This window comes from Penicillium soppii, assembly GCF_028829465.1.
Source record: "Penicillium soppii strain IBT 18220 chromosome Unknown utg000003l, whole genome shotgun sequence".
Taxonomy (NCBI): domain Eukaryota; kingdom Fungi; phylum Ascomycota; class Eurotiomycetes; order Eurotiales; family Aspergillaceae; genus Penicillium; species Penicillium soppii.
Window position 1 is genome coordinate 2,205,362 of NW_026643233.1, and position 14,138 is coordinate 2,219,499.

General features: G+C 49.5%; 6 protein-coding genes across 6 annotated transcripts; 1 reads left to right on the top strand and 5 right to left on the bottom strand.

The window, feature by feature from the left end:
- Window positions 1-509: 509 nt before the first annotated feature.
- Window positions 510-1,889, bottom strand: N7529_002953 (uncharacterized protein; the record flags this gene model as incomplete). Its single annotated transcript, XM_057238480.1, has 1 exon — window positions 510-1,889. One exon carries the CDS (start codon window positions 1,887-1,889, stop codon window positions 510-512), a length of 1,380 nt encoding a protein of 459 aa, XP_057101091.1.
- Window positions 1,890-2,761: 872 nt separating this feature from the next.
- hsp90 (chaperone Hsp90) lies at window positions 2,762-4,951 on the bottom strand (the record flags this gene model as incomplete). Its single annotated transcript, XM_057238481.1, has 2 exons — window positions 2,762-4,600; window positions 4,694-4,951. 2 exons carry the CDS (start codon window positions 4,949-4,951, stop codon window positions 2,762-2,764), a joined length of 2,097 nt encoding a protein of 698 aa, XP_057101092.1.
- A 1,264-nt stretch (window positions 4,952-6,215) lies between these two features.
- N7529_002955 (NTF2 and RRM domain protein) lies at window positions 6,216-7,914 on the bottom strand (the record flags this gene model as incomplete). The annotated part of the gene is made up of 3 exons (XM_057238482.1): window positions 6,216-6,524; window positions 6,582-7,532; window positions 7,594-7,914. The coding sequence occupies 3 exons, from the start codon at window positions 7,912-7,914 to the stop codon at window positions 6,216-6,218; spliced, it is 1,581 nt and encodes a 526-aa protein (XP_057101093.1).
- A 1,497-nt stretch (window positions 7,915-9,411) lies between these two features.
- On the bottom strand, window positions 9,412-9,832 carry N7529_002956 (uncharacterized protein; the record flags this gene model as incomplete). Its single annotated transcript, XM_057238483.1, has 2 exons — window positions 9,412-9,726; window positions 9,782-9,832. The coding sequence occupies 2 exons, from the start codon at window positions 9,830-9,832 to the stop codon at window positions 9,412-9,414; spliced, it is 366 nt and encodes a 121-aa protein (XP_057101094.1).
- A 985-nt stretch (window positions 9,833-10,817) lies between these two features.
- On the top strand, window positions 10,818-12,657 carry N7529_002957 (uncharacterized protein; the record flags this gene model as incomplete). The annotated part of the gene is made up of 4 exons (XM_057238484.1): window positions 10,818-10,991; window positions 11,046-11,076; window positions 11,145-11,286; window positions 11,436-12,657. Coding segments are annotated over 4 exons (1,569 nt in total), but the record flags the coding sequence as incomplete, so codon positions are not given.
- Window positions 12,658-12,679: 22 nt separating this feature from the next.
- Window positions 12,680-13,429, bottom strand: N7529_002958 (PMF1/NNF1 family protein; the record flags this gene model as incomplete). Its single annotated transcript, XM_057238485.1, has 2 exons — window positions 12,680-12,974; window positions 13,044-13,429. 2 exons carry the CDS (start codon window positions 13,427-13,429, stop codon window positions 12,680-12,682), a joined length of 681 nt encoding a protein of 226 aa, XP_057101096.1.
- Between the last annotated feature and the right edge of the window lie 709 nt (window positions 13,430-14,138).

A 14,138-nucleotide genomic window follows, 5' to 3' on the forward strand; every position in this document is an offset into this window, starting at 1 on the left:
AAATTCCGGTGCTATCAGGAATGCCACGCCCTAGAACTTCTCACGTTTACAATTCGGGGATTATATTCCCTATGCTCGTCTACGGTGCATAGCGGCCAGGGGTCAGATTGAAATATTTTTGGGATTGCTGCTTTAAGATGCCCGACTTTGACAGAGACGATGGTAAAATGAGGTATGAAAAGAGGTATGAAAAGAGGTATGAAAAGAGGTATGAAAAGAGGTATGAAAAGAGGTATGAAAAGAGGTATGAAAAGAGATATAAGAGATTATAATTTTGATATTGTTTACAGTACGCCGTATGGAGCGGTGCAAAAAGCGGCCAAAAGCAGACATATCTTCAAGCAGCAATCTTAGAAATAATTCAATCCGACCCCTGGCCGCTATGCACATTCGCACTCGTCAATTTCTATTATGTATCAAGTCGTCCTATCGTGGAGGTACATAATATGTGATACAGCAAGCATGACACTCGCAAGAAGTAGATATTGGTCGACTAGCTGATCTTTGTTTCATCTTGGTGAGGGTTCTCGCGTCCAAAACTCCCAGCCTTCCCGATTGTCTTGCACTCCCACCCCAACTAGCTGGTTGATACCTTGAACGCCGTCAGCATTCTCAAACAGCTTCTGATCAATCTCATCGTAAGCCTTTCCATCAGTGCCATTTCGGAATACGGCAGGCCAAAGTACCCCAACTCCGTCGGCACCGAGGATAGTCTCATATGTTTCGAATCCTTCTACAGTAAACTTCCGCTCAAGCTCTTCAATAGTTTGGTCTTCGATGTCTGGCCGGAAAAGCGTCATAGCACATCCACCACCCCCAGCACCGGTCAGTTTTGTCCAACCAATATTCGCGTAATCCACGAGCTCGCGAATACGCTCTAGACTAGGATGAGAGACTCCTAATGAAACCAGCAGCCCATGGTTCATGCCAATCAATGTTCCCCAGTGTCCGAGAGCATCAGGGTTGCCGCTACCAGAGAGATCAGGCGATGATATTAGCTCCAGTGCAGAAGTTGCAATTTTGCCAATTCCGTCTAAGATTATCTCTGTTATTTCGGGGTGGTTGGTTTTAAGTGTTTTCACCTTTTCTAGCTGTCTTGCAGTGGATCGTTCTTGTTGAGTGTCCACGAGAAGGAGTGGTAGTTTCGGGAACAGGGTAAGTGGAATGACGCATGGTGGTCCAGAGGCGTTTCTTTGGAACATCACAGCCTTTCCACTCGCCGAAACCGTATTATCTACCCCACTAGGGTCTCCATGTATACATAACTCGCCCACGAATGCCCAGCGATTGATGTGCTCAATTTGCATCTCTGCTTCCTTAAGGGGCTGATCAGGATGGGGTCCAGCAAGGGCCCGTATCTGGAGAAGCAGGGCTGCGCTTAAGCACACGCAAACACTGGCACTGCTGCCTAGACCGGCACCGATGGGGATGGTAGATCGAAGGGTGTAGATGAACCCAGGACTTTTCGAGGAGCCTAGGGAGAGGAAGAGGTAGAGGAAGGCAGTCGCAGACTTGATGTGGATTTTTCGTTGCTTCTCTGGAAGGTGCTTCGACACGGCCTCTGCATGTGGCATGATAGCTTCCAGAAATTGGGAGTCGAGGGAGTCGACAACAGAGTAATAGGACCTTTTTTTGGAAGGTTGCTGGAAGACATTCCATGGCAGAGTGTCGATTTCCCAAGTATGGTTTAAACCAATGTCCCTGAAATTCAGTTGGACGGTACGTCGAGATTTGGAGAGGGTAGTGACGAGGAGATATGATCGGAGAGAGATAGCTGCGGCAATAGCGGGCTTACCATACACTGCGGCGTGTTCACCGAAGACAATGGCTTTTCCTGGTGCGGACACCATGAAGGTGGGTGCCATTGGCGATGAGAGCTTTCTCCCCATGTGGACTGAATTGCAGAACTTGGCTGCTAGTGTTTGTTGATTTGTTGGTGTTGACATCTCCAGGGCTCACGGAGGGGTTTACTTTTTCTGGTTCTACACCGCATCGTGTCACTATTGCTCACCAATCACGAGCGTTTGCTTTCAAGGTTTATTTCCCTTCTATTAGGGCTAGCTGGAAGTGATAGAGGTAATCGACAAGGTGACACCACAGAACGAACCATTGCTATAATACATAAAAACCGGCAGTTTTGCCGAGAACTCGCAGCTGGAGGGAGTACACATATTTACTTAGGGGTATGGGGAAGCTTTCTGTGGAATTTCTGCCTTACGCTCTCTTGGCTTACGGTTCTTTTTTGAATTTTGGGCAGTACAATCAAGCATGTAAAAAATACAGTGGTAAATAGGGCATGTAGTTCACTTGAAAGAACACCCGTAACCCGATCTCTATATCGCATGCCATCGCAAGAAGAGATCGTCTAGCTAGCACTTGGACAAGCTTTGAAATTCTTCCACCAGTGGCGCGTTCGCCTGGACGATGTAGACCTATCATCGTGAGCAACCGTCTAGAGGGGCATATCTAACACACCAGCAATACCATATCTGTCTAGATCTGAACCTACCTAGGTATCTTCGAGTCTTAAATATCTAGTCTAGAATCAGCTTATATGGAAGCTTTCATTCATGATATACAGTTCATACGATAGTACGCTTGATGATCTTGGCCTACGATTACTATGTGGATCAAATAGAGAAAGAATTGCTCTCATTGTAGAACACCTAAATAATAAAAAACACAGAGGGTCATATCCCGTTTCCCATTTCCCGTTAGACTTTAAAAATTAGCAAGAGCGAAAGAGTTTGAGCACGTTAATCTAGTCAACCTCCTCCATGGTGCTCTCGCCGGTAGCCTCGGCAGGAGCAACAGCCTCGGTCTTCTCCTCGGAGGTGGTGTCCTCGTCGATGTTGAGGCCGAGGGAGACGAGCTTGTGGATGCGCTCGGAGAAGCTGGCGGGCTCCTCGATGGTGAATCCAGAGACGAGAAGGGAGGTCTCGAAGAGCAGCTGGGTGATGGACTTGACGGTGCGATCGTTCTCGCCGTCAGCCTCGACCTTCTTCTTGAGCTCCTTGATGATGGGAGACTTGGGAGAGATCTCGAAAGTCTTCTTGGAGGACATGTAGGAGGACATGGAGGTGTCACGGAGGGCCTGGGCCTTCATGATACGCTCCATGTTGGCGGACCAACCGAACTGGCCGGTACGGATGGCGCAGGGGGAGCCGACAAGCTTGTGGGAGACGACGACCTTCTCGACCTTGTCGCCGAGAACGTTCTTGAGGGCCTTGGCGAGCTCCTCGTACTCCTTCTCCTCAGCCTCACGCTCGGCCTTCTCCTCATCAGTCTCCTCGAGCTCGAAGTCCTTGGTGATGTCGACGAGCTTCTTGCCGTCGTACTCCTTCAGCTGAGTGAAGGCGTACTCATCAATGGGGTCAACGAGGAACAGAACCTCGAAGTTCTTCTGCTTGAGGGTGTCCAAGAAGGGAGAGTTGGCAACAGCCTTGATAGACTCGCCGGTGATGTAGTACATGTTCTTCTGGTGCTCGGGCATGCGAGTGATGTAGTCGGCGAGGGAGGTGGCCTCGTCACCAGACTTGGTGGACTGGTAGCGGAGGAGCTTGGCCAGAGTGGGGCGGTTCTGGGCGTCCTCGTGGATACCGAGCTTGATGTTCTTGCTGAAGGCCTGGTAGAACTTGTCGAACTGCTCACGGTCCTCGGAGATCTCAACGAAGAGCTCAAGGGTCTTCTTGACGATGTTCTTCTTGATGACCTTCATGATCTTGTTCTGCTGGAGGGTCTCACGGGACAGGTTGAGGGGCAGGTCCTCGGAGTCGACGACACCCTTGACGAAGCTGAGCCACTCGGGGATGAGGTCGGTAGCATCGTCGGTGATGAAGACACGGCGAACGTAGAGCTTGATGTTGTTCTTGGTCTTCTTGGTCTCGAAGAGGTCGAAGGGAGCGCGCTTGGGGACGAAGAGAATGGCGCGGAACTCGAGCTGACCCTCAACGGAGAAGTGCTTGACACCGAGGTGGTCCTCCCAGTCGTTGGAGAGAGACTTGTAGAAGGAGGCGTACTCCTCAGTGGTGATGTCGGTGGGGTTGCGAGTCCAGATGGGCTTGGTCTTGTTAAGCTCCTCCTCTTCGATCTTGGACTCCTTGACGGTCTTGGTCTTCTTCTTCTTCTCCTCCTCCTCGTCATCGACCTCCTCGACCTTGGGCTTCTTCTCCTCATCTTCCTCCTCCTTGGTCTCAGCCTCCTCATCGGGGACCTCAGTCTCGGTCTCCTTCAGGACGTGGAGGTAGATGGGGTAGGAGATGAACTCGGAGTGCTTCTTGACGACCTCCTTGATACGGGCCTCGTTGAGGTAGTCCATCTGCTCATCCTTCAGGTGGAGGATGATCTTGGAACCACGGCCGAGCTGCTCACCCTCGGTGTCCTCCTTCAAGGTGAAGGTACCGCCGGCAGCGGACTCCCAGATGTACTGCTCGTCATCGTTGTGCTTGGAGACAAAGGTGACACGGTCAGCGACCAGGTAGGCAGAGTAGAAACCGACACCGAACTGGCCGATCATGGAGATATCAGCGCCAGCGGAGAGGGCCTCCATGAACTGCTTGGTGCCGGAGCGGGCAATTGTACCAAGGTTGTTAATGAGATCCTAGAACAGATGAACATTAGCTATCATGATCAAAGGAAGATAAAAAGGATCAAGTAAACTCAAGTGAGAAGACTTTTCTGAAGTGAAACTTACAGCCTTGGTCATACCAATACCGGTATCACGGATGGTGAGGGTCTTGTTCACCAAGTCGGGAATGATGTCGATGCGCAGATCCTTGTTTGAGTCGAGCTTGGAGGGGTCGGAGAGAGCCTCGTAGCGGATCTTGTCGAGGGCATCGGAAGCGTTGGAGATCAACTCACGAAGGAAAATTTCCTTGTTGGAGTAGACAGTGTTAATGATCAGCGAGAGCAGCTGAGAGATCTCAGCCTGGAACTCGAAGGTCTCAGACATGATTGCGGTTTTTAATTCTGATAAGAGAGATGGGTTAGATGGATGGAATTCAAGCAATTGAGAAGACAGAAGTTGGATGTAGATGGAGGAAGTTGATATAGCGGTGGGGGAGAAGTGGGAGAAGAGGGAATTGATAGGTTGAATAGATGGGATACTCACAAGAATCGTTAAAGAGAAAGAAACAAATATTAAGAGAAGCTTTGGGGGGGAGAAGCCAAAGCAGAGAGATAGATGAAAAAACGAAGAGAGAGAGAGAGGCGGGCCAGTCTTTGGTTTTTGTGTTTCCAAAATTTCTGGTGGAGAGTTTCTACGGTGATCCAGCAACTTCCACCTTGTCGGTCAGGCAACCTCTCCTGCAGAGTTCTAGAGTCTTCTGGAGGCAATTCCTCTATATCATTGGATGTATTTTTATGTATATTTTTATATGCTTCTATACACACAGTATGTTATTTCTGTTTTGATTAACCTTTGAATTGCCCCGGACTTTTCCTTAATTCTGGAGGAGATCCTGGGTGGATGCCTGAGGCATCAGGCTCTCTAGAATCTTCCCCGGACTGAGTCATCTTCTATCAAGGTCTACGGGTAACTACCTACAACATATATACATACATGTACACATGTACACAATAGGAGAGCAGTGATGCATATCAATCAGTTCTAATTCCATATTGGGTAGGATACAAGGTTCCCTCATTTACAAGTCAAAAGTAGCAATGTCCTCATAGTCAAAAGAAATAAGAAAAAAAAAGGGAGCAAAATACAAGAAAGACCGGGATGGCGCACCACCGTAAAACCCTGAAGTTTGCTATGCTAGTAAAAGAACAAAAAAAAGATGCGATATAAGTCTTGCAACATAAAAAGACGAACAAATCATGGCAAAAGACACAGAAAGAAATGAATATGGTGCAAAGGGGATTCGAGCAGTCAAGAAAAACCACCCGAATCCAAAAAGAAAGAATCGAAAGAGAAGAAGAAAAAAAGGTTCAGGTTAAAACATAAGTGCCCAGAGGGAAGGAAAGAGACGCAACTTTTTCCAGCCAACCCGGACCAACCGCTAATATGCACTGTGACGGGAAAAAAGGGGAGGCAATAGTCACGTAACACATGTCATTAGGAAGAGACGGGGCAAAAGAAAAGATGGAATCAAAATCGGAGTAATACAGATCCTGGCAAGGTCATCCGCTGGGAAGTCATATACGGGCTATATAACTTGAGACCGGCGTGAGAAGAAGAACGTAGAGGATCATCAAGATCACGTTGAAATTTATGCGGCCTGGGCCTGGGTGCTGCGGCCCTTGGCCGCAACGTTGCCACCACGGCCACGAGGAGTGAAGCTACCACGGCCCTCACGCTGGAAACCACCACGGCCCTGGCTACCGGTGCGGTCACCACGGCCACGGCCACCAGCACCACCAGCACCACCACGACCGGCAGGGAAGCCGTTGCTGCCGTAGGCGTTGCCGCGGGGGCGGCGCTCTTCAACGAGGATCTGCTCGCTGCCAATCTGGTGGGGGTTGGCGGCAACAGCAGCAGCGTAGCCGGCGGGCTCGTTGAATTCAACAAAGGCGCAGTTCTGTAAGGGTTATTAGTATCGAATTGAGAAACAAGGAATTGAGAGAAAGAAACATACCTTGGGGCGGCTGACATCGAAGTACTTGAGCTTGCCGAAACGAGACAAGACGTTCTTGAGCAGACTGGCATCGACCTTTTCGTTGACGTTCTTGATATAAGCAAGGACAGTCTCCTCACCAGCGCGGGGCTGCGACTTCTTGTGGTCGGAGCCAGCGGTCTGCCATCCGGCATCGGTGGAGCCCTCTGGGGAACGAACAGCTTCGGGAGCGGGGGTGGCAGCGGCGGGCTGAGTGGCTGGGGCATTTTGAGCAGCGGAAGAAGCTGCCTTAGGAACAGGAGCAGCAGCAGCAGCAGGGGCGGCGGCGGCGGCAGCAGCCTTGGAAGCAGCAGCAGCCTTGGCAGCGAAAGAGTTAGTGGCAATGCTGGCCCAGGTCTTGGGAACAGCGGGGGTAGGAGCAGCCTCCTTCTCAGGGACCGCCTCCTCCTGCTCGACAGCGGGAGAGGGCTCAGGAGTGGCTGTCTCCTCCTCGTTCACAACTTCAACAGGGACGGCGGGAGCAGCGGCGACAGGAGTCTCCTCCTCGGCGGGGGTGCCGTTGGTCTGGGGAGCAATTTCCTTGGACTCCTCAACCTCTCCGTTGGCCTCAACCTCCTCGAGCTTCTCGTCAACCTTAGGGACGGCGGCTTCATCAGCGACCTGGGCTTCCTCAGCAGGAACAGCGGGGACCTCGGCGATAGCCTCGGGGGCTTCGACGGCAGGCGCGGCGGGGGTAGGCTCCTCCTCGGTCTCCTCGACCAAGTAACGGAAGATGTCGTTGAGCACATAGTAGCCGTTGGGCTGCTCGGCGAGGACAAAGGTCTGCACGAACTTGCGGGAGGGCTCGGAGTTGTTGGAGATTTCACCAATAACAGAGACCAGAATGTTGTCGAAAGAGGCCTGAGAGTCGACGTTCAGGACGCGCACCTTGCACTCCTGGAACTTCAACTCCTTGATCTTCTCACTGATAGACTACAATTGTGGGGAACATGGTTAGTCAACATTCGTCATTGGAAGTTCGAATCCAACCAACCTTGGTACCGATGATAACGGGGACCGGCTCGGCCTCAGTGCCGACGACCAGCTGGGACCGACGGGAGTAGAAGAGGTGGAGCTTGTCAGGATTACGGCTCATGGTGGTATAGTACTGCTCGACGAAGTACCAGCCCACTTCATCCTTGGAGATATCATTCTTCTGCTGGTCGGTTGGAGTGACAGTAGTAGGAGTGGAAGACTGAGCAGGCTGGAAGCTGGCAGCAGTGTTCATGGTGACAGAAGCGTGGTTGTAAGACTCGGGGTAGCCGTGCTGGGCAGGGTAGTTGCCATTGATGGGAACTTGGTTCATGTCGGCCATTGTGTAGGATTGAGGGGTTTTAGCGGGTTCGGGTGGAAAATGAGATTAAGAGTAACCGAGCGCGGCGGAAATGATGGATGGGACTATAAGGGCCGAAAAAGGGCTTTTTGAACGGTGGGGGCAGACGACAATGGGACTAAGAAATGAAGTTCTTTTTCCCCTCGCTTCACTGGATGTTCATTAGCAATCTGCTTTCACACGATGGGTGATTGAAAAGTGGACATGTGGAGATCGGGACTCACAATGCGAAATGGACCAAGCACCAATGCAATCAATTGAAGAGAATAGAAAGACTAGGAAGGAAATAATAGAGAAAAGGGCAAAAAAAAATGGAGGACCAAAAAAAGGGCGCTTTAGATTGCGGATAGCGTTGGAAGTATAGCTGAGGTGAGGATCAAAAGACTCTGCTCTGATCGGATATGGAGAGGCTTGGGAAAAATGAAGAAGGTCGAGAAAATGTGGGTCTTGAATATTGGGGGACTGGAATGGAGGAATCGGGGGCAAAAAAAAAGAAGTCGAAGAGATGGAAATGAAGCTGTGGGAAATTCGCCTTCGAAGAAAAAGTGACTTCCTTCTTTGACGGGTTTCGCGTGGGTTGGCGGTCTACACCGGCAGAATCATGTCAAATATAAGCTTGGAGTAATCTATTTATTGTATACGGAGTATATATATGTAGTATGTAAGAACCCTTTGAAGATTTAAAAGACTATCAGTTAGTGTGTCGATGGTATGATACTACATGCAATTTAATTGAAAAGTGTATGATTTGCAGAAGTCAAGACTTCTATCTCCACATTGAGTCTACAATCGTCTTCTACTAGTAGGTTGATGATCCACCACATAACTAACTACTGTGTGATATTGTCTTGGAAAATACAAATAACGTGGAGAAAATACCAACCCGGTTCAAAGCCCCATATATGAAGCTCATTATCTGTAGAGCATCCAAAATATATCAGATTGTGTCATAAAAACTAAACAGACCTCCAAAGGACAACACCCAATAGAGGCCGCCCTTTCAGACTTCCTCTCAATTGTAAGTTCTAAACAAGGCGGAAGAAAGCTTTGAAACAGAGCATCCTACTGACCAATCCTCCCAATGGACATTCCCAAACCCAACAGCATCCAGGCCCAAAGATCAATGATTAAATCCGTAAAATCAAAAACGTGCGGACGTGAAAAATGTAAAAGGTCTCATGATGATTCGACGTATGTGACAGAGAATAAAGATCCAAAAAAGCACAAAACACAGATCCATAGTAAAAGAAAGAATTAATAGCGCATCTCAAGTCAAAACGCCGCAAACTGATCCGAAAAAAAGAAAGAAGGGTATGATAGGACGTGAAAAGGTGCTCGGTAAAAACGACAGCAATCATGAGAGCCGTGACGACCCGGATGGCATAATGAAAAAAAAAACACAGAGTAGAATAGTGGGCGATAGACGGTCACGCAGACGTATAGCGGGATCAGTGAAGATATTTTTCTTAATTTTCACATTCAAGGCGAAACAGTGGCCTCGGACTTCTCGGAGAGAGGCTTGCGCATGACAGCGTCCTGGCCAGTCATCCTGCGACCCAGAGCGCGCTCGACCTTTGCGCCGAGAGCGAGCTTGTTCAGGTTGTCGGACTTTTCAGCGGTGGGCACGAATCGCTGCTTGGTGAGGGGCTTGTTCTCTAGGCGCTCGAAGCCTTCGTGGAGGTGGGAGATGTCGGCGATTCTGGGGTCACCGCTGGGAAGACTGCTGTTTGTACGATCGGAGGCTGCAAGCGAAGGGCTACCGCTGATGGTAGAGAAGCGCTTTGAGTTTCGGTTCTGCGGGAGCGTTAGACTTGAAGAATGTGAATACCCCGGAGAAGGGAAATCGTACCGAGTGAGCCATGATGGGACGCTCAGAATCAAGAGAAGTTTGACGGGCCATTTTGTGATAGGCGATGTGGTTTAAGGGGAGAAGTCTGCGCTGGAGGGAGGGGCAGAGTTTCAAATGGGTGGAAGACCTGGAAAATTGACTTGTTAGGAAGGGGTCTAGCGCCTGACGATCAGAGTTGAGGATACACACAATTCTCCTATTATTGTTCCAAGAGGAGCAAAATAGTAAAAGTAGAAAAGCAATTAGAGTCAGGAGGAAGAGACGAAACAGTGGGTCGTATGCTTGACAGTGGAGATAATGAGAAAGGGGCTTCGGGTGGAAGGGGGTTTTTGTTTCTTAAAGGATCGACCTATAATCGGTAAAGTCTTGTAAAGTGTTAAAGTAGTGCCTAAATCAGTAGGAGAAAATGATTCATCCAATACCTTAATACTCTAACAAGCTAATACAATATTGTATAATACAAGAAAACCGAGGTCTGATGTCAACACTATGGGTTGCCACCTTATATCGCCACGTGCCGCCACGCGGTATCTCGGTACTTTCTTTTCGACTTTATACTTAATTTCCACTCTCCCCGCATAGCTGGCTATAGCTATGTTAGAATATCGTAAGTGAAATCCTAACACAATGTCTGATTTCGATTCGTTTACGTAGATCTGGAGACATATACAATATTGTACGTATCATATATCGGCAAGGGGAAGAATATACCTACCTGGGTACCTGGACTTATTTACACAAGACATATCGGCAACACAACATCCTGCACCCCTTTGCAAAACATTGTCACGTTTCAGAATTGAAATAGGGCTTACAATACTACCTCCCCAGTCTTGAGAAGTCTTGGCGTACTGTTTAAAGATTGGTTAAACTAGTTACTCCGTACTCACTAACCATATATCACACAATCAACTAATGTATACTCCAATTTTGGAAATGAGTGTCTATTCGGTTCAATGTATATACGTATATCCAAATAGTTATCTTTAAAACTCAACATGTCCCTCCATACGAAGTATACTAACTAAAGTGGCAGATATACTCCACACCGCGTAGATTCTGCCGGATCTATATTGTACTTCAATTCCACAAGTCAATATTTCTCTATCAATCCTTACCCTACCAACATATCAACAGTTCTTTCGTTATGCCGAAGCACAAGTCCTTCATAAAAGACACCAAGTCAAAGAAAAAGGCCGCCTCAAAGCAGGTAAATACTATTGTACACCCCACAAAAAACCCATGATCTCATAGATTTTGATAGGCACCTGTGACTGCCGATGATTTTCTTGCTGGTGTGTATCCCACATGCTAAACTTAGCCACTCCTAAAACCAGTATACAGAATATTAACAACATCCCAGCTGGCGTGGAGCTAGAAGAAGCCGGCGAGAAATGGCGGGCCGGAGATGCGGCCAAGTCAATGCGTTTCTTTATGCGCGCTATCACCAACTATGACGAAGGCCTGCAGAAACATCCCGGTACCTTCGATCTAGCCTATAACAAGTACGTACAGTGGAAATACTAGTGAGAAAACTCAACTATTTTTGTATTTCTATTTATATATGATGATGTGGGATGATGATGGTTCAACATGACTGATCAACTCCACAGAGCCCGAGTCCAATATGAAATCACCCAGCACCCCAAGCTAGCAGCCCAGTTGCCCGCACCGCAGGGGAGATCCTGCAGGTAGCATTGCAGTCCCACCGGGATGCATTGGCCCTGGAACAGGACAATGCTGACGTGTTGTTCAATTCGGGCCAGGTGCTCACCAGTCTGGCGGAGTCGATGTCCAACTCCAAGCACCCTGGCGACGAGCAGCTGATGCAGGCAGGAACCTATCTGCAAGAGGCCATTGAGCTGTTTCAGCGGTGTTTGATGGTGCAAGAGATGAAGTACACGCAAATGCAAGAGGAGATCGAGCAGATGGAATCCGGGGATGTACCACCTTCGGTACCGGAGCCGGAGGCTGTACCACAGCCGGAGCAGGCGCCGACAGGACCCGAAGAGGGGCAAGAGCAGTGGGCGATGATTGTTGAGCCCGTCACGAAAAACACACTGGTTGATACGGCTGTTGCCCAGTTGGATACTTTGACTACCCTGTGTAACTTGTTGACATCTAACCCGGGTGCCGGCGGTGTTGGCTGGGTGCAGGAGTATTCGTCGGAGCTCGTCCAGTCCCGACTGCCTGTTTATGTCGAAGGTTCAGACAGACAGTATGAGGCGGCCTTGGCGCGCGCTAAATTTATCTGCGCCTTGAACGATTTGCTTTACCGGGGTGGACATACCGATATCCAAACCTACCAGCAGGAAGTTGGACAGGTCTTCGGGCCCGAGTTGGATGTGTCTGCGGATCCGGAAGGGTTGTGCGCAAAAGCAGAAGCGCTCACGTCACTCAACCAGGCACTTTCTGACATTCCCCTGTCAGAGGATGAGGAAGCGTTCGAAAGTGCGGTGGCACTGCGCTGGAAATCGCTCTCGACCGCCCTCGACGCATTGACGGCTGCATCCAAACACCCTGATGCTTATGACCTGCCCAAAATCCACATCGGACGTGGAGATGCAGAGATGCACAGATGGCGTCTTGGGCGAGCTCCGTGGAACCACGCCATGGCAAAGCAGAACGGTGCTATGCTCCTGCGCAACGCTCAGACGTACTACCGTGGGGCAGCTGCTCTCGCGCGACGCGACGGAGCCGCAGAGGAAGAACGCGATGGAACCTGCAAGGAAGCGATTGCCGCGGCAATCGAAGGCCAAAACACGAAACTCGAGCAGCTCAAAACCACAGTCCTTCAGCAAGTGGTCGCTGTGGCGCAGGACATGGTCGAAGATGGAATGGTTGAGGGGATGGAGTTGAGCGCCCTGATCTCGTGAATTATCGAATATCACAACACTCTCACAGACCCGGACGGGCACGCACTTCCTCGTCCATTTGAACGGCGTCCTGACGAATGTGATGCTCTTTGCTGAACTGCGTAGCCGCCGCGGCAGCACCCTCAATATCCGAAACAACCAATCCCAGGCGCGATAAAAGCTGCTCGATCTCCAGTCTCTGTGCCTGCACAGTCTGCGCCAGCTCCGTATTTTCTGTATTCGTAGCCTCAAGTCTGGTATTCAGGGTCGACTGCGCTTCCTGGAGGAACGGCGTAAGATGCGCTTTGTACAGATCTTCAGCGCCCAGTGTATGCGGGCTATATAGTCAAATAGTCAGATATCTTCCCCCCAAAAATACAAATGAATCTAAGCGCAATAAAACATACACTGCTCGTTCCTGTATGTCGTGGTTCTCGCCGCCCTGTTCTTTCCTAACCCTTGCATCCCCAACTAGCCGATCTAGCTCGTTCAAGTGCGGAATTGCATCTCTTTCCGCGATAATCTCCTCAAATTCCGCCTTGGCATTCGCTTCCAGCTTTGCGTTCAGCTGTCGCCAGACTCCCTCCAAACTAGCCGGGACATGGCGCGCAGGCGTGGGGAAACAGCCCGCAAAGTTTGCGTATGAGTTTGCACGCAGCGTACGGGCCAACGCCTGGTCGAAGACTTGGGTTAAACGTGATGCGCGCAGGCCGGGGGTTTGAGAAATTGGTGCTGGCGGGGGAGGGGAGGGCGACGCAACGGGTTGTTGTTGGTGGGAGCTTGATTCGGCCATGATGGGTATTTCTGCAATTGAGGCTGATCCCGGTGTTGGAGAGACCTAAATGGCCTGGGATGTCGAGCGTGTGCGTGTGAGGCTGTTGTGGTTCTTCAGGAATTTGGGATCTTGCACAGAACCCCATTCAACGCGACGCGCCGGTCACGTGCTCTATAGATCGGTTGACGGTTTTATATGAATTTCTGCAAAATTGATGGATTATGATTTGGATACTTCATCAAATTACTAGATGATAGCAGTATAGGTATGTAGATTACATCAAGTCGTGAAATGCATGAATAAGAAACGATAACCTCCAGCCCTAACCCGATGGATCTAAGCCCAGCCAACTCTGACGCCTGTTCTCCTCGTTATCGAATTTCAATAAATTGGGAGAAATGGAACTATGAGACCCTTTTCGAAAATGAATGGGTGGTAAACTTTTCATCGAGGATGGTATATGCCATGAGCATATGCGATTATGCATGTCGGACCAGAGTGATTTGAACGCTGGCCATGAGATAGAGACGTATATAAGGCTATTCCAAAACCCTTGCAAGGGAAGGACAAAGCTGGATGCATAGTTGAGACCGAAATTGAAATCGTTGGGGCGAGCGAGAGAGTATACTCGGTTTATCGTCGAAGGAACCTGCAACATTGGATAATCAGCGCTCGGAGATTGAACAATGATTAGGAGTAAGAGTCTCACATACCCATGTAACAAGCA